Source organism: Leucoraja erinacea, chromosome 10, assembly GCF_028641065.1.
Source record: "Leucoraja erinacea ecotype New England chromosome 10, Leri_hhj_1, whole genome shotgun sequence".
Lineage (NCBI taxonomy): Eukaryota > Metazoa > Chordata > Chondrichthyes > Rajiformes > Rajidae > Leucoraja > Leucoraja erinaceus.
The window spans coordinates 33,150,843-33,167,851 of NC_073386.1; the positions used below are offsets into that span (position 1 = coordinate 33,150,843).

Genomic DNA, 17,009 nt, shown 5'->3' on the forward strand with positions numbered 1-17,009 from the left:
ATCAGACCCAGTTCTTCCCCTCTTGGCCTAGGTGGAATGTATTAGTTTGTGAATGTTATTGGAATATTGTAGTAAAGAACTGTATCAGAATCAGAACTGGTGAAGTCTTTGCACAGACATTTTTTTCCAGAGTAATTTGGTTTATTTATCTGTGTACACAAAGATCCGTTACCTCTGATTCGGTCTGCTTTGACAAAATTCAGTCCATCACAAATCTGTGACAAATTGAGTATATTTGCATCATCCAATTAAGATCACGTGGCGTTTCATAGAGCAAAGTCTATGGAAACTGCAACAGTTGCAGTCTTTGTCAATATAAATGCCAAAGTCCTTCCAGAATTCCCAACAAATGCATTTTTCATCCAGTTATGCCACTTCTATTGCTTATGTGCCTCTTTGATATTTATTTTAAAATTTGGCTAATCTTTTATTCATCCAGATGCCTACTTAATTGCTATGATCTCATGTGGAATACTTGGCTAAAATTGAATTTTATGTATTTTTATTACTTTTCATTGTCTGCTGTACTTACTACAATATTCCAATAAAATTCACTTAAAAAGTAAATCAAAAAATCAAATGTTGTTTTGCGAGCCACCAAACCTCGTTAGTCAAGTTGTCCTAATCCAACGGGAGCTGTAAAATTGCACATTAACTCTAAGATGGTTTTGAAGAAAAAAGCAAAAAAGTCTTAAACAGCAGAAATGCAACGGATAACTAACCACTGCCCAGGGAGCCAATGTGTAAAATTATAGTCCATTTAAATATAGTTAAGCAGCACTGCCTCTAAATCAGCAATTTGTTAGCACATAGATCTGACAAAAATACAGATTGCAAGGAGCATAGAGTAACAACCTAATTAACTGAGGGAAATATATTTGAATGCACTGAGTAGTTCCACAATGATAACTAGAAAGCTATATGGCTCGGAGTGCACTCAATATTTATGTGGATTTCTTTAAACGTAGCTTCTTCTGTCTTAAGTATTGCAACAATCTGTGTTCATTTATCTGAAATTTTCTTCACTGTAATATGTGTTTGTTTGGAGATTAGATCTAAAGCCTGTTGAAGTCATTTTCCTAACACCCATTAATAAAGCAGAAGAGGCAAATTCAGGTTATCTTCATGGAACAGAATACCATATTCAGCTTCAAAAGAATTACTAATTTCAGTTTGATTGCCTTAGAACCACATTACCAGAAAATGATGCATGCAGAAACAACAATATAAAATGTGTGTTGAAAAGCAAACCAAAACCTTTCAAAATGCAGGGATAATATTAGCAGTTATACCTCATAACTCCCAATATTTGTGTAACTAAAAGGAAACTGGAATTCTCCAAGAGCTCCTAAATCTGCTGTTAGCTGTTTATCAGGAACATTTCCCCACATTAGATTCCTCAGCAGGGAGTTGTGAAATGCATCACTACTTTTCATGGGCAGTCTACCTACTCAATCTGGGCCAGGTTAGATTGGACACACATTCAGTTTCTCCATTGATTTCAGTGGTGCAGAATAGGAACCAAGGGAACAAGTTGCTGGTATTTTTAGATTACCCTTTAAGTCCTTCAGTTTGGTCAAAAGTTTTAAGTCCCTTTAATTTTCTTATGTTCTCAACGAGTACATATTTTTAAAAATTGCTCATTATCTTTTGAATGTTTCTGACATTCAAAACTATCTGACCTGATGGAATTCTGCATTATTAGATGAATCATTAAAGGGCCTGTCCCACTTGGGCGTCATATGCGCGTCATCTACGGGACATCCTAAAAATTGGTTGGGATGTTGTGACGCACGGATGGCGAGTGGTGGGGTATGGTGGCATATGCAGTGACATGAGGTAACGCGCGGCGCCCCAGGATTTTGGAATGCTCAAAATCCTCGCGCGCCACCTGCGTGATGTATCCCTTGCGCACGCTGACGTAATGACGGCATACGTGTAGCGCATGGTTACGCACGGTGACACACGAACATTGCGTATGCCGATTTATTATGCGTCACCGTGCGTCAACGTCCATAACCATGCGCCGCCCATATGTCGTCGGCATGCCATTTGCACATCATTTGAGCGCCTCACCACGTGACCACCGGGGTATAAAGCGCGTGTAGTTTTGAACATTTTTCACTGGGAAATCCCTTGCCATGGAGTTCGGGCTAAGTACGAACGACATTGCAAATGGCTCCCAAAAGTAGCAGGGTCCTCAAGAGCATTTGCCGCGCGACTGTTGTACTGCTAGACGATTTTCGCGCGACAGTCACCACCGGCCTGTCGTGTAAATGACGCGCAAATGACGCCCAAGTGGGACAGGCCCTTAAGTCAGCTGATTCAGGAAGATATGAAAGATTTGTCAGTGCCTGGAAATTCCTGTTAAACTCCAGGATGTCATACAAAACTCAAACTCAGACTCGTTCAATGCTGAAGGAGTGCTGTATCATCAAAGGGGTTGTATTTCAGAAAATAATTATATAAGGCCTGTCTACTGTGTTCAAATGGGTATTGTTCAAGGAAGTAGTCATTTCTGATATTTACTTCTCACCTAGTACAATCAAAATAATCTGACCTTTCGTGTAGTTGCTGTCATGAAATCTTGCTGCAAAAATTTGGCTGCATAATTTCTGAGAACAGTCACTGCACCCCAAAAAACCCCAAATGAAGCGCAAGACATGAGGATATAGTAAGCTGCAATCAATTGCAAGTGCCTTTTTCCTTTTTCAAGAAAATGGTATGTAAGCTTTGAGAGAAGTTACCTGTGAAAACCCCGCAGCAAAATTCAAAGCCAACTCAATTTACAAATTCACAGACGACACCACTGTAGTTGGTTGGATATCAAATAATGACGAGATGGAGAACAGGAAGCCAATTGAGAACCTTGTGATCTGGTGTCAAGATAACAACCTTTCTCTTAATGGCAGCAAGATAAATGCAGTATCGACTTAAGGACAAGTGCCGAAGTTGAGATGGTTGAAAGCTACAAGTTACTTGAAGTAAATATCACCAGCAACTTGTCCTGGACCAGCTATATCGAGCAATGGCCAAGAAAGCACACCAATGCCTCTACTTCCTTAGCAGCTTTAGGATGTTCGGCATGCCCCTACAATTCTCACCAACTTCACCAGGTGTGCCATAGAAGCATTTTATCAGGATGCATCACCGCATGGTTTGGGAACAGCTCCATCCAAGACCGCAAGAAATTGACGAGAATTGTGGATGCAGCCCAGACCATCACACAATCCAACCTCCATTCCATTGATTCCATTTATACTTCACGCTGCCTCAGCAAGACCACCAGGATAATCAAGGATCAGGATAATCACCAGGATAATCAAGGATCAGTCTCACCCCTGACACTCCCTCTACTCACCTCTCCCATCAGGCAAGAGGTACCGAAGTGTGAAAACGCATACTTCCAGATTCAGGGACATTTTCTTCCCAACTGTTTTCAGGCAACTGAACCATCCTATCAACAACTAGAGCTACTATCTACCTCATTGGAGACCCTTGGACCAGCTTTTATTGGACTTTACTGGACATTATCTTGCATTAAACGTTATTCCTTTTATCATGTATATGTACACTGCAGTCAGCTCAATTGTAATCATGTATAGCATGCAACAAAAATCTTTTCACTGTACCTCGCTACAAGTAACAATAAAACTAAACTAAACTAAACTATGTACCAAAACGGAACAATTACATTCTTACTTGCAGCAGCAGACAACAGATTTGTAAACACAGTACTCTACCATTGGGCACAGTGATAAGTCGAGCTGTAGGTCAGCTACATGTACAGAGGTATAACCTTTGCTGGCTACAAGTTTAGTTTATTGTCATGTGTATGGAGGTACAGTGAAAAGTTTTTTGTTGCATGCTATCCAGTCAGTGGAAACACTATACATGATAACAATCAAGCCATCCACAGTGTACAAATACATGATAACAATAAAAAGAATAACCTCTTCTCCAACAGCAGCATAAAGTCCAGTCAAAAATGCTGCTGTTGGACTAGAGGTTTAAAAAAGTGGAAATTGCAATGAATGAATACAGATCCACATCTGACACCAGCAGGCCTGTGGTCCTCGGAAGAACCGTTGGACAAAGGCTAATCTGGATATGGACCATTAGAAGAGTACTGTGGAAAGACATGGCTTTTAATTTTTCCTGTGCAGAATGTAGTATTTGAAGCAATATGATGCAAGGTTATCTGAATGTTACATGAAAGCATGAACATCTGATTTACATGTTAACTGCATGTCACCAGGCATGAATGATGTACAGATGCAGATGCAAAAATGATCAATCTAACTGTACAGACTGCTTTTGCTTTTTATATGCTTTTTATAACTGGTGTACTAACATATTTCATTGTCTGCTTTAGACCCTCCAGCAATAAAGGAAATTAAGAGTCCTGGGATGGTTCTTGGTAAAGTTGGGCTATTGCGATGTGAGGCTTTTGCAGTTCCTGCGGCAGCTTTTGAATGGTACAAAGGAGACAAGAGGTAAGCTCACACTGGGATCACGTTGATCCAGGCCGCAAACTTATCAGCTTTACTCACAAATTCTATCTTATGACTGCAAGGCATGAAATTTCGTTAAGTCTGAATGACAATAAAGGATACATGAACTTAATCTTGGACTTGAAAACTCCTTGCATTAAAGTAAACACACTTCAGCCCTTCATTATCCCCATGTTCCTGAACCTCTCCCTTCCTTTGAGACTTACTTGTCACTTTCTCATCAACCTTTCCATTTGCTGACTGCTTTGGTCCCTGCCCCCCTGCTATTCTAGTCTAAACCCTACCGAGTAGTACTAGCAAACCTCCCTGCAAGGATATTGGTGCCTCTCCAATTCAGGTACAGCCCCTTCCCTCTTGTACAGGTCACCTGTAACCCAGAAGAGATCCCAATGGTCCAAAAATATGAATCCGTACATTTATCTGTCATATCCTCCTATTGTTACCCTCACTAGCAAGCGGCACTGGTAAAAATCCAGAGATTACCACACTCAAGATCCTCTATTTTAACCTTTTGCCCAACTCCCTATATTCACTCTGCAGGACCTCATCCCTTTTCCTACCTGTGTCATTCGTGCCTATGAGCACATTGACTCTGGCTGCTCAACGTCCCCTGTGACAATATTCTTCAGCCACTCCAAGACATCTGGACCCTGGTACCAGAGTCTTCTGCCTGTCCCCCCTATCTATTGAGTCTCCTTTCACTATCATTTTGCCTGTCTTCACACAACACCACTGTGCCTCAGAGCCAGGCCCAGTGCCACAGACCTGACTGCTGCTGCTCTCCCCTGAACAGTTACCCACCCTAACAGATTCCTAAAGAGTATTCCTGTTTTGCGGGGGTATGGCCACATGGAATTCCTGAACTCCACCAGCTCCCTTTCCTCATGGTCGCCCATCCATTCTCTGCCTGCAGCTTAAGTGTGACCACCTCTCATTAGCTCCTATCTATGACCATGTTTTGTCCCATTACAGAAAATAATACTGAAATAGATTAGGGAGTCAAACATTTGTCAAAGTCATTGAGAAAGATAATTAATCAGTCATGGCTCAAGATGAAAATAAAAGAGTGGAATGTGTATGATATTTAGAGAATAACTGTATTTTCAGCATTTATTTTTCCATCTTCTGACGATTTTCTCTTTTTCTGTAGTCTGCCTTATCGTATGTTTTAGTTTAACCATGATTTTCTTTAGTGAATTCCTCCTTTTTGATTATATGTTTATAATTCCTCTGCTTTCTGACAATATCTGCAGTGACTCTCAGTCTGCCATGAACTGGTTGGATTCATAATCATTTATGTTCCATAATTATGTATTATAATGGTAAACTGCATAATGTAACCGACAAACGGTCTAAAATTGCTTGTGTGAATCGTTCCTACGTCTCAGAACTCTAGGTACTAACATTATCATACATCACTTTGATGTGCAGGTATAGGCAACCAAAGCAATTATCTCAGTTCTCAGGACAATCATTGGAATATTAAAAGTGTGATAAGATAACAATGAGGTGTTGTGTTGGCAGAAGCAATAAGTAATTTGAGATTGACTTTCATTACCTGGACAGATTGAAGCAGCCATCAATGGAACATCACTCCTCTCCCAATGGTGTTTGCAGAGGCCCAGTCGGCTTTCACATTTGGAGCTGATTTAAATATGCCAATTTTAATCATGATGCCAAGAAATAAACTGCTAGAGGAGGGAAACAAAACTGGGTAACAAAGCATTGGGGGAGAAAGAGGAAGGGAATCTGGATGAATAAGACAGAGAAAGGCACACAGAGGGTGCAGGTAACCTGAAATTTGAAAATTCAACGTTCTTTTCTTTAGATTGTGGACAACTCAGGCAGAATATAATGTTACATAGATACATAGAAAATAGGTGCAGGAGTAGGCCATTCGGCCCTTCGAGCCTGCACCGCCATTCAATATGATCTTGGCTGATCTTCCAACTCAGTATCCCGTACCTGCCTTCTCTCCACACCCCCCTGATCCCCTTAGCCACAAGGGCCACATCTAACTCCCTCTTAAATATAACCAATGAACTGGCCTCAACTACCTTCTGTGGTAGAGAGTTCCAGAGATTCACCACTCTCTGTGTGAAAAATGTTTTTCTCATCTCGGTCTTAAAGGATTTCCCCTCTATCCTTAAGCTGTGACCCCTTGTCCTGGACTTCCCCAACATCAGGAACAATCTTCCTGCATCTAGCCTGTCCAACCCCTTAAGAATTTTGTAAGTATCTATAAGATGTTGTTGTTCTTCTAGTGTACATTTGGCCTCAACTTGGCAGTGGAGAAGAGTGCAATGGCCTTCCTTAATCTTCCAGTTGCATGCAATTTCAACTCCACGTCCCATTCCCTTGCCAAACTGTCTGTCTTCAGCCATTAGGTAGCCCACACCCTCTATGCTTCTTTCTTTCACCTTCTAATCCTCGCAAATTTTCTCACCTGCCCCCTTTTTCCATCACCACCATCTCCAGCCCTCTGACACCCAATTTTGTTTTCTTCCCCCAACTAGTTCCATTTGCCCATCATCCCTTCCATATCTGGTTCCACAGTAGACATAAAATGCTGGAGTAACTCAGCGGGACAGGCAGCATCTCTGGAGAGGAGGAATGAGTGACTTTTCGGGTCGAGACCCTTCTTCAGACTGATTGTTCACATATCATCTTCCAAATCTATCAGATTCTGCCTCTAACTCCAACCACTCTCTCCCACCTACCAAATCTGACTCTTTCATGTCTCCTTATCTCTTTATATTTATCGCCCACCAGGCAACATCTTCCAACTTCACCACTTTCTCTACTCCACTTGGCTCCATGTGCCCATCATCTCCCACCTATCAGCTTCTAGCCCCCGTCTCCGCCCTCCATCTCACCTCTTTATCCTGCTATCTCCCTTCACGCTCAGTCCTAATGCAGTCTCAACCAGAAAAGTTAACTGTCCTTCAGGCTCCACAGTTGTTATCTGACCCGTTGAGTTCGTCCAGCATTTTGTTTTTTTGCTCCAGATTTTTTTGCCGTAGAGGTGCTCATTGATGGTCAGGATCAAAAGGAGGTTTTATTTAAATGTAATTGCAAATGGGGTCCAAATGAAGCATGTCAATCGGGGGGGGGGGGGGGGGGGGGGGGGGGGGGGGGGGTAGAATGAGGTTTCAGCAGATGTAATTGTTGGGTTTGGTTGGAGAATCAGAGGTTTACAGCCCTACCAGGACCAATTCCTTTCATGGTTTTCTTGCTGTGAATTGTCCCATAATACACAATTTTCTCCCAGCACCAGCAATCTCCCCTTGTCACCTGACTGTATATCATATCAAGATACTGTACTACATATGCTTCCTTTTTGATAGAATTTTGGGGGGATTTATATAATGTAGAAAAAATATTCCGAGGTATTTAAATATGAAATCATATTCAATACTTCCTCATAACTGACAAGCGATTTGAACAAAGTGTTGTTTCCTTATGGATTCATCTTTTTGATACATTTTGATACACCACTCTCAATGCAGTGGGGTGATTCTCAGCAGAGACTGAAAACAGACAACCTGCCACTATTATTTCCACCCTATAATAAACAATGAATCTTCACATTCTCTCAAAGAAAGACTCTAAATTTATTTTTTGTATGCCTTTGCTTAAACTTAACCATGCATTTCATGTTTGACTCATGTCATTGATTCTTGAATCATCATCCATTATTTCTGGAGATGGTGCCTGGATTTCTACTCTGAAGATCCAACAAATTATTGGTGTTGGTTTGAAAATATGGAGAGGATCATGAAAAAGACACAACATGCTAGAGTAACTCGGTGGGTCAGGCAGCATCCCTGGAGTACATGGATGTGATGTTTTGGGTCGGGACCCTTCTGCAGACAGATTGTGGGGATGGAGGGGGAGGGGGCTTAGGGAAGAAAGCTAGAGGAGAGGCGGGGCAGAACAAAGCATGGCACTTAATAGGTGAATACAGGGATGGGGGGTTTTGAATGGACAGATGTTTGAACAAGGGCCATAGATGAAAAAAAGGTGTGTGACAAATGGATTGGAGATTTGCAAATTGTGAAGCAAGAAGAAGGAATGAAGGCGAGGGAGAGGGGAGAAATAGGTGCCAGTTGTGTTGGGGTGCAGGGGAGGGGGGGAGTCATGATGTCGTCTGGGGCATCATGACTAAATTTGTTGAGAAATACTCCCATCTGTTTGACTGTACTTTTTTCTTTGCATTGCAGTTCCCCCACCATATTTCTTCAATGCATTACACATCCAATAAATTTGCAGCGTCTTAAATGTTCCTGTTGAGCCATGCAATTCTTCATAATATCTATGCATGATATCAATGTAGCACAGTGGGAGAGCTTTCACATCTTTCATTATGAAGTTATTGGATCAGGCTGACAATATTGTTACACAAATTGAGAAGCAAAAACTGCAGATGATGGAAATCTAAAGTAAGAATTGAAAAAGCTGGATCTATAATGCAAGTTAGGCAACGTCAGTGGAAAAAGAAACAGAGTTAATAGCTTAGGTTGAACAAAAAGTCATCAATCTGAAACATTATTTTCTTCTCTATCCAAAATTCATACCCAATCTACTAAGCTCCACTAACCATTTCTCTTTTTATTACTATCACAGTATTGCATTTTGTTTGAGACTTTAAATTGGTTACTCTTCACTCAACCATTCTACAGCTCTATTACCAATGTTTGTGCAATTTCCATATGTTTCCAGGCCAGTATTTGTCCATCAATCAATACCTAAAGATGAATGATCAGGGTAATATCACAATCTACTTCTAAGACTCTGTTTCATACTGACTCCAGAGTTTACAAAAGTTATTACACAGCACTTTTTTTTTAGTGTTTCACGATATCCAGAGGTCAAGCAAGATCTCATAAACTCTAGTTTTATTCCATCCAGTACTAAAAGATATAGGCACAGGCCACTCGCTACTACACAGGCTTTAGTTTACTTTTGTAATACAGTGCAGAAACAGGCCCTTCGGCCCAGCGAGTTCATGCCAACCATCGATCACCCACACATTAGTCGCATGTTAACCCATCTTAGACACTTGGGGCAATTTACAGAAGCCTATAAACCTGAAGTCACAGGGACAATGTACAAGTACTGCACAGATAGCCAATACCTCTGTGCTACTGTGCTGCCCCGTTTTCTAAGGGAAAATGGTACAACTTCATCTATTCCTAATTCCTTGGCTATGTGTGCCATCTAGCCTCACATCCTTACTTACACTGACAACATCCCCAACTGAAATTTCCTAAATTGTTGCCTGGACAGTGGAAGTGCAAGTGTAGCTGAAATATTTTAAAGCAGGTTGAACCAGACAAATATGGGGCTGTCTCAAATTCCAAAAGGCCTCTTGGAGCTCTATCATCATCATCATCATCAGATAGATATACTGTAGATAGAAACAAATATTTGTTCTCATCTGTATTAAGCAATTATCAGGCAACTGAACCATCCTCTCACCAGCTAGAATGTGGTCCTACCTCATTGGAGACATTTGAACAATCTTTAATAGTGATATTAAACGAGAACTTACCAGTTTGAAGTTTGATCTTTATTTTATGAGGAGTTACGATGAGGGACTACGTGAAGAAGACCCCGTCCAGGCGCACACGCGTCAATCCTCAAAGCAGCGGTGTGAAATCACAGATAATAATTACCGAAGCATAATAGTAAGATAAGTGAGAAACCAGAACTTCCAGCTGACGTTTATGAGGGGGGCACGTAGTCCCTCATCGTAACTCCTCATAAAATAAAGATCAAACTTCAAACTGGTATGTTCTCATATAATCTTACTATTTTACTTCAGAGTCACGTTCATCTCACTGTATTGATTGACCCTAAATGAGTGAAAATCATAATAATATATAACCATAAAATTGATGCAATCAGTTAATGGTTTATTTATCGTAACAAAACATTTCCCCTTTATCCCAGAGGGAACTTAACACTGAATCCAAAACAGCACCACCAAATACCCCAGGTTCTGCAATCTCCTTATGGCAATAATTGTGATACATCCGTTCACTTGTCCATCCTGTGGCCGCGAGGATATGGTCTATTGGGACGTCCAAATCCCGGGCTGCCGATGTTGATGCCGCCCTGGTGGAATGAGATTTAAATTTGTCAGTATCAATCCCTGCATCAACCAGCACCTGCTTCAGCCACCTTGAGATAGTCTGCACTGACACTTTCTTATGTGTTTTTTTTATGGCTGATAAAGAATGCTGATTCGGCACCTCTTTAGGTCCTGGTGGCTTCAATGTAACATCTTAACTGTGACACTACACATAGTCTTGGGTCCGTAGGATATGCTGAAAAAACCAACTTACACCCCATGACTCCAGGTCTGCTCTGGTTGAGTAAATCATAGACATAGAATGTAATGACATCTGCTGCTATTACCGTCCTATCTATTCGTAATTTCTACACTCTATGTGCTGAAACTAGTGCCATGAGCATAACTACCTTCATGGTAACCTTGGCCAAAGACAGAGCTGAAATGGGAGTCAATTGACGAAGTAACATCAGCACATCCCTCACATTCCAGATTTATGTATACCTGGGTCTAGGAGGCTTGGAATTGAAAATTCCCTTCATAAACCTACAGACCAAAGGGTGTGATCCTACAAGATATTGTTCTCCCTCCATAAATATGCAGAGAGGGCACTTCTTGCAGTATTGATCACACTATAACTTAATTTAAAATTAAAATAGAGAGTTGACAGAAACTCTAACACATCTGGGATGTTTGCAGTGTGGTATGAAATATTCTGCCTTAAGCAAAACACCTCCCATTTTCTTATGTAAGAAATGTGCTGCTTTTGGGTACTATTCCTCCAGGCTGCTACAATAACATCCACAATATGATCTGATAGTCCTCTTCTGAGATATGGCCTCCTTAGAACCTGCAAATCAACAAACCTATACGATCATGTAAAGGATGCGAATCACCAGTTACAGGGTGCACAAGTAGGTTTTCTTGTTTAGGAATAACCATAAGAGACTTTGTGATCATTTTTAACCAGTGGGTACCATGGTTGTGTAGGCCAATCTGGTACCACCAACACTCCTGAAGCGGAGTCCTGCTTGATCTTTTGTAGACACCTACCAATGAGACAAAATGGAGGAAATGCATACAAAAATATTCCACCCCAATGTAGCGAGAATGCATCCACCGCTGCTGCACCAGGATCTGGTTCCCATGAAACATATTTAGGTAATTGGTGGTTAAGTCTAGATGCAAACAAGTCAATTTCTGGCACCCCAAATTGTGCAACAATTGTCACGATTTAACATCTATTCTGTATTGTCATTGAATTTACGTGACCTGGTGTCTGCTATTATGTTGAATCTACCTGGTAGGTAGATTGCCGAAAGCCAAATGTTTCTGCTAATACACCAGTTCCAGATAACATTTGCCAATCTATCACAAGATTCTGACTTGATTCCACCCATGTGATTAACATACGCTACAGCCGTAGTGTTGTCAATCTGAACCTGCACATGCAAGTTTTGCACATTAGAGCAATAAGCTTTAAGCCCATAAAATGTACCTAACAGCTCTAGGTAATTGATCCCATGTGCTCGGAGCAAAGGTACTTCTTCCACATTACATCTACCTCCACAGCTGGAAATAGTATCAGTAGCACCCCAACCTAGAGCACTTACATCAGTCTGCAGAATAATAGCAGGTGTTTCCACCAGAATTTCCCTGGAAGCATTTGAGACACTCCTGATCCACCATTATATTTCAGTAATAGCTGTTACTGGTAATTGCATGGGCTTATCAAAATGCCCTAAATGTCTCCTCAATACTTGTACCTTTGCTCGCTGCAGTTGCTGATAGTACAGTGAACCAAACTGCACAGCTGGAAATGAAGCAATTAGTTTGCCAAGCAAGCTTGCCACTTGCCTAATTGATGGTTGATGTTGTGTAATGAGCTTGATACAACCCTCAATTAACTGCAGCCTTTTATCCTTGGGCAAAGTCACTATAATGTGTTCTGAATTAATAGTGAAACCCAAGTAATCAATTACTGTGCTTGGTGACAATTTGGATTTATCTGGATGTATCACAAACCCCAGCCTCTCAAATGTGAGCTTGACTATTGACACCGATGCTTCTGTTGTAGCCTGAGTGTCACCCACAATTAAAATATCATCCAAATAAGCCATTACCAAATGAACCTGAGCTCTTAGCAATGCTAAGATTGGTTTTTAACAATTTTGTAAAGGGGCTGAGGCAATGCTTTAAACTGCCATAATTGGCTCATCCAGCTCAACTTTAAGTATTTTCGATCATTACCATGCCCAGCCACAGAGTAATATGCATCTTGCAGATCTATGCTGGCCATATAGCTTTTTCTTAAAATTAGCTGTATAGCATTGGCAAATGTCTCAATTTTAAAATGTTTATACTGTACAAAAGGGTTAAGACTTGTCAGATCGAGAATAATTCTACAGCCACCATCGTTTTTTTTGCTCTAGGAAAAATGCTTGACACAAATTGGTGAACTGACTTTTCAATGACCCCTTTCCTACACAATATTTCAAGTTCCGCCTCAATGTCCATATTCTCTTCTTTTGAGAAAATAAGTGTCCAACTTGAAACATGTTGAGTAGGAGGATCCAAATATGGGTAGAATTCAATTCTGAACCCCCATAATACGGCACAGTATAAATGCATCAGATGTTATTTTTTGCCATTCTTTTAGGAAGAATTGTAACCTTCCCCCAATTTGCAAATGTGAAACACTTAATATATCTCTTCCAGGATCAGACCCACTTACCTCAGGGTTTGCTGGTGACAAACGTTGTCCTCTGCTCTTAGTGGGAACACTGTAACCTCCATGTGTCCCAGGAACAGTCCGCCAATAACGTGTATATGGGTACGACCGACTTGTTCCTTGACCGGCCCCAGTCACAGCCCTTCGGTAGGGAAATTGCCTTTGAACAGATCTGCCAAACACTGGTGGTTTTATCATTCCCACGGTTTTTGCTTCTTCATTCAGGTCTTTCACCCTTTTGGCTAGATTTTCTCCAAAAAGCAGATTAGACAATTGAATATTAGTTGGTTTACAGACTTAAATTTAGGATGTATGTTAGGCCTTATAGCACTTTTACGAATACAGTTTATTTCAAAGTGCGCTTTACACATGAGTGCTAAAACATCCTGTTGTGACGCAGTCACGTGTTCTTCATCCAGGTCTCTGGCAAAAGCCGTAATACTTGACCCCAGCAATCTTAACACCCGCTGTAATTTAATTTCTTGTGCGTGTACTGCCGTGCCCAAATAGCCCCATATTACATTATTTACTGCTGGGACTGCTAGCAGTGCGCAATTCTGCGGGGTTTCATATTTTTTGACAGTCTCATCCATAGTCAGCTCCTCCAGCTGATGGGAGAGCAAGTAATTTATTGTCATTGCTATTTCCTCTGCCAAAGGTTCCCCTTTCAGTCTGGGAACGGAGAATCTTTGGGCCAGACCTGGTATTCTGGGCTCTGTTACTGGGCTTTGGTCCTCATATGATTCGTCATCCGAATCTTGCTGTCCTGGAAATTCTTCCTCATAGTGGGACTGATCTGGTATCCCTGCTTCAGGTGTTTCTAGCACTGGCTCTCCCATAGGCCTACGCATAGTAAACCCTTTTGCAGGTGCTCCCCTTGCGGGCTCTCCCCTAGGCCCACGCATTGGCAGCCCTTTTTTAGGTGCCGCTGGCGCTGGCTCTCCTATAGGCCAACGCATAAATTGTCTTTCCTCAGACACTGCTGGTGCTGGCTCTCGTGTAGGCCAACGCTGAGCCGGGCCTTTTCCAGGCACTCCCTGCGCTGGCTCTCCTGTAGGCCAATGCGGACTGTACTCTTCCTGGAGTGGGTGCTGACAAATCATTTTCCCCATGAGAAATTCCAGGTTAGCGACCTGAGTAGACATAATGTCTTCCTGACGTGGGGTAACCTCCGGGTCTGACTCTTCCGAGTCTACTGGCCGATCAGTTTTTCTTTTGGCCTTGCACCCTAAAGGTGCTGTAACGGTACTTTTGGTTGCCGTTTCTGCAGTCGCTGGCTTTACTGCCACTGACTCTTTAATCGGGCGCCCACTACTCTCAGACCCGCGGTCCTCTTGAGTTTTACCTGCGGTATGCCTCCCTTTGCCTTTTCGCCCTTTCTCCATTCTAGACTTGTCTGGCACACAGCACAAAGTCTCCCGGGAGAAAGCAACCTGAAAGCGAAAGTGAAACCACTTACCTTCAGGCTTTTTGCACTCCACCACTTGGAGGGGCTCTGCTCCTCCCAACACGGTCGCTACGTCTTCTTCACGTAGTCACTCACGTGACTCCAAAGTAAAACAGACTTTATCTTGCACTAAATGTTATGTCCTTTATCCTGTGTCTGCACACTGTCGATTGCTTGATTGTAATCATGTATGGTCTTTTCATTGACTGGATAGCATGCAACAATAAAGCATTTCATTAGACCTCGGTACACGTAACAATAATAAACCAAACTGATACTCTTCATATTATCCTCAATTCCATCCTCTAACCATCTAACCTTGTCCCCATTGTTGTGATGGAGCTAAAGAAAATAAAGATTTCAGCCAAATATTGGTGAGTGAAACCCTTTGATTAAAGAATCAGAGAAAATTAATGACCATCGACTACCTTACAGTGATTGTCTGGATAGTGCATCTGCCTCTCTCCTCTGTACATTAGTGCTCCACTGCTAGACGCTCTGCTGAGTCCAGTGTCAGACGGGGAAGTCAGATGGACCTGACCTCCAGCCCGTCTCAGAATTCCACCTTTGAGCAAACAGGCACAGAAACAGAAAGTATTTGAACAGTGAGCAGGTGATAGCTGGTGGTTTTCAATGGAATTTCCAGAAAAGGTAAATGCAATTGCCTCACTTTTGCTGCTAATTGTAATTGCACCATTTCTTTTGTGTAATTTGTCTGTCTCATTGTATGTTGCTTATCCCTTGCGCTGTTAAAACTACTTTTGTTTACAGAAATGAGGATTTAATTCAGTATCACACAGTACAGTTTAGGAGAGAAAGAAAGTGATTTCCTTCACCCAATGAAGATCGTTGTTTTCTAATCATCTTACATATTTTTGTCAATCCATTAGGTTGGCCTCCGGCAGGCAAGGGATTCATATCAAGAACTTCAACACCAGATCTATCCTCACTGTTACCAACATTACAGAGGATCATTATGGCAATTACACGTGCGTGGCTGCCAATAAACTAGGGACAAGTAGTGCCAGTCATTTTCTACACAGTAAGTCTTGTAAAAGATTCCTGCATTTGTTATACTGTATTTCAAAAAGAATACTGTGATGGTGAAATGGATTAAGAGAGCTGTATTTTAAAACTTACAATTTTGGTTCATATATAAAAATATATGAAAATACATTATGATATATTGTCAAGTCCTAGCAATCTAATTCCATTAATTTAACAACAATATTTTATGCTACCCTTGTATAAACATGCTATTAGTTGTAATGCTTCCTGCGATTGAATATTCACCAATAATATTCCAAATACATGAGAAATAGCTATCTGAGCCAGTGGTTGTAAGGAATCCCCTTAGTTTCCTATTCCACACAAATTGAATCTTGACCCACCATTGTTACCAATTACAGAAAGGAAACAAAAAAGCTAGAAAGAAAAATTTACGTTAAGCCACATTACCCTAATTTAATTTTATCTCCTGATTTTATTTTGTATTGGATGTAGAATAATGATGATCATCTTACGTGGATTTTTTGTTAACTTAGTAAGGTGTTGGAAATATGTATTGTTTGCTTTGTCAAGGAATTTCCATTCTTGGTGTAGATTTGAGTAATTTTAAGGTGGCTGTAAAATGTTTGCTGGATCCAATATTCCGGCTCAGAGGCTGCTTGGGAGAATAATGTGTTTATGTTTACAGACTTTCAATGTTCTTCCCCACAAATGGCATCATTAAGTTTCAAGTTTCAGTAACATAATTAGTGTTGAATTTGAAAGATGGAAGAGGGAAAGACAAACACCATCCAATAAAGAGGCCCATTTTCAGCAAACCTTAATATTCTCCTTTGATATACAATTGCTGCATTCCATGTGTATGGTAGTTCCATCCCTTATTTCTGCCTCATCTCTTTAGAATCTTCTGGAACGCACACTGCCTGGTTTCATGGGTCTCCATTACATTTAAAAAATCTGATTCCAATAGCAGCTTTTCAGCTGAAGTGCTTTACTTACCTTCCCGTTAATTTAACCTACCCGTTTTGACAATGGCTCAAAGTTCAAGTGCAAAGGGTTGTTGCAGCATCAATGTGCATGTGAGATTGCTGGAATATCTAGGAATCTTTCCCTACCTCTCAACACCCTATCTGAAATCTAATATTTTTTTTGTTTCAAAAAAATACAATAATAATTTTTTACAATAATGTGCATGAGCCAAAATAGTCATGACTGCACTTTTATCACAGGAAA

The 17,009-nt window shown here is 41.1% G+C and overlaps 1 protein-coding gene across 1 annotated transcript in view; it reads left to right on the top strand.

The window, feature by feature from the left end:
• The window catches only part of negr1 (neuronal growth regulator 1), a 403,329-nt gene that overhangs the window by 353,306 nt on the left and 33,014 nt on the right, over positions 1-17,009 (top strand). Inside the window, exons 5-6 of the mRNA XM_055641889.1 lie at positions 4,376-4,496; positions 15,659-15,810. Of these exons, the coding sequence (XP_055497864.1) occupies positions 4,376-4,496; positions 15,659-15,810 (273 nt within the window). The remainder of the gene's footprint in view (positions 1-4,375; positions 4,497-15,658; positions 15,811-17,009) is intronic.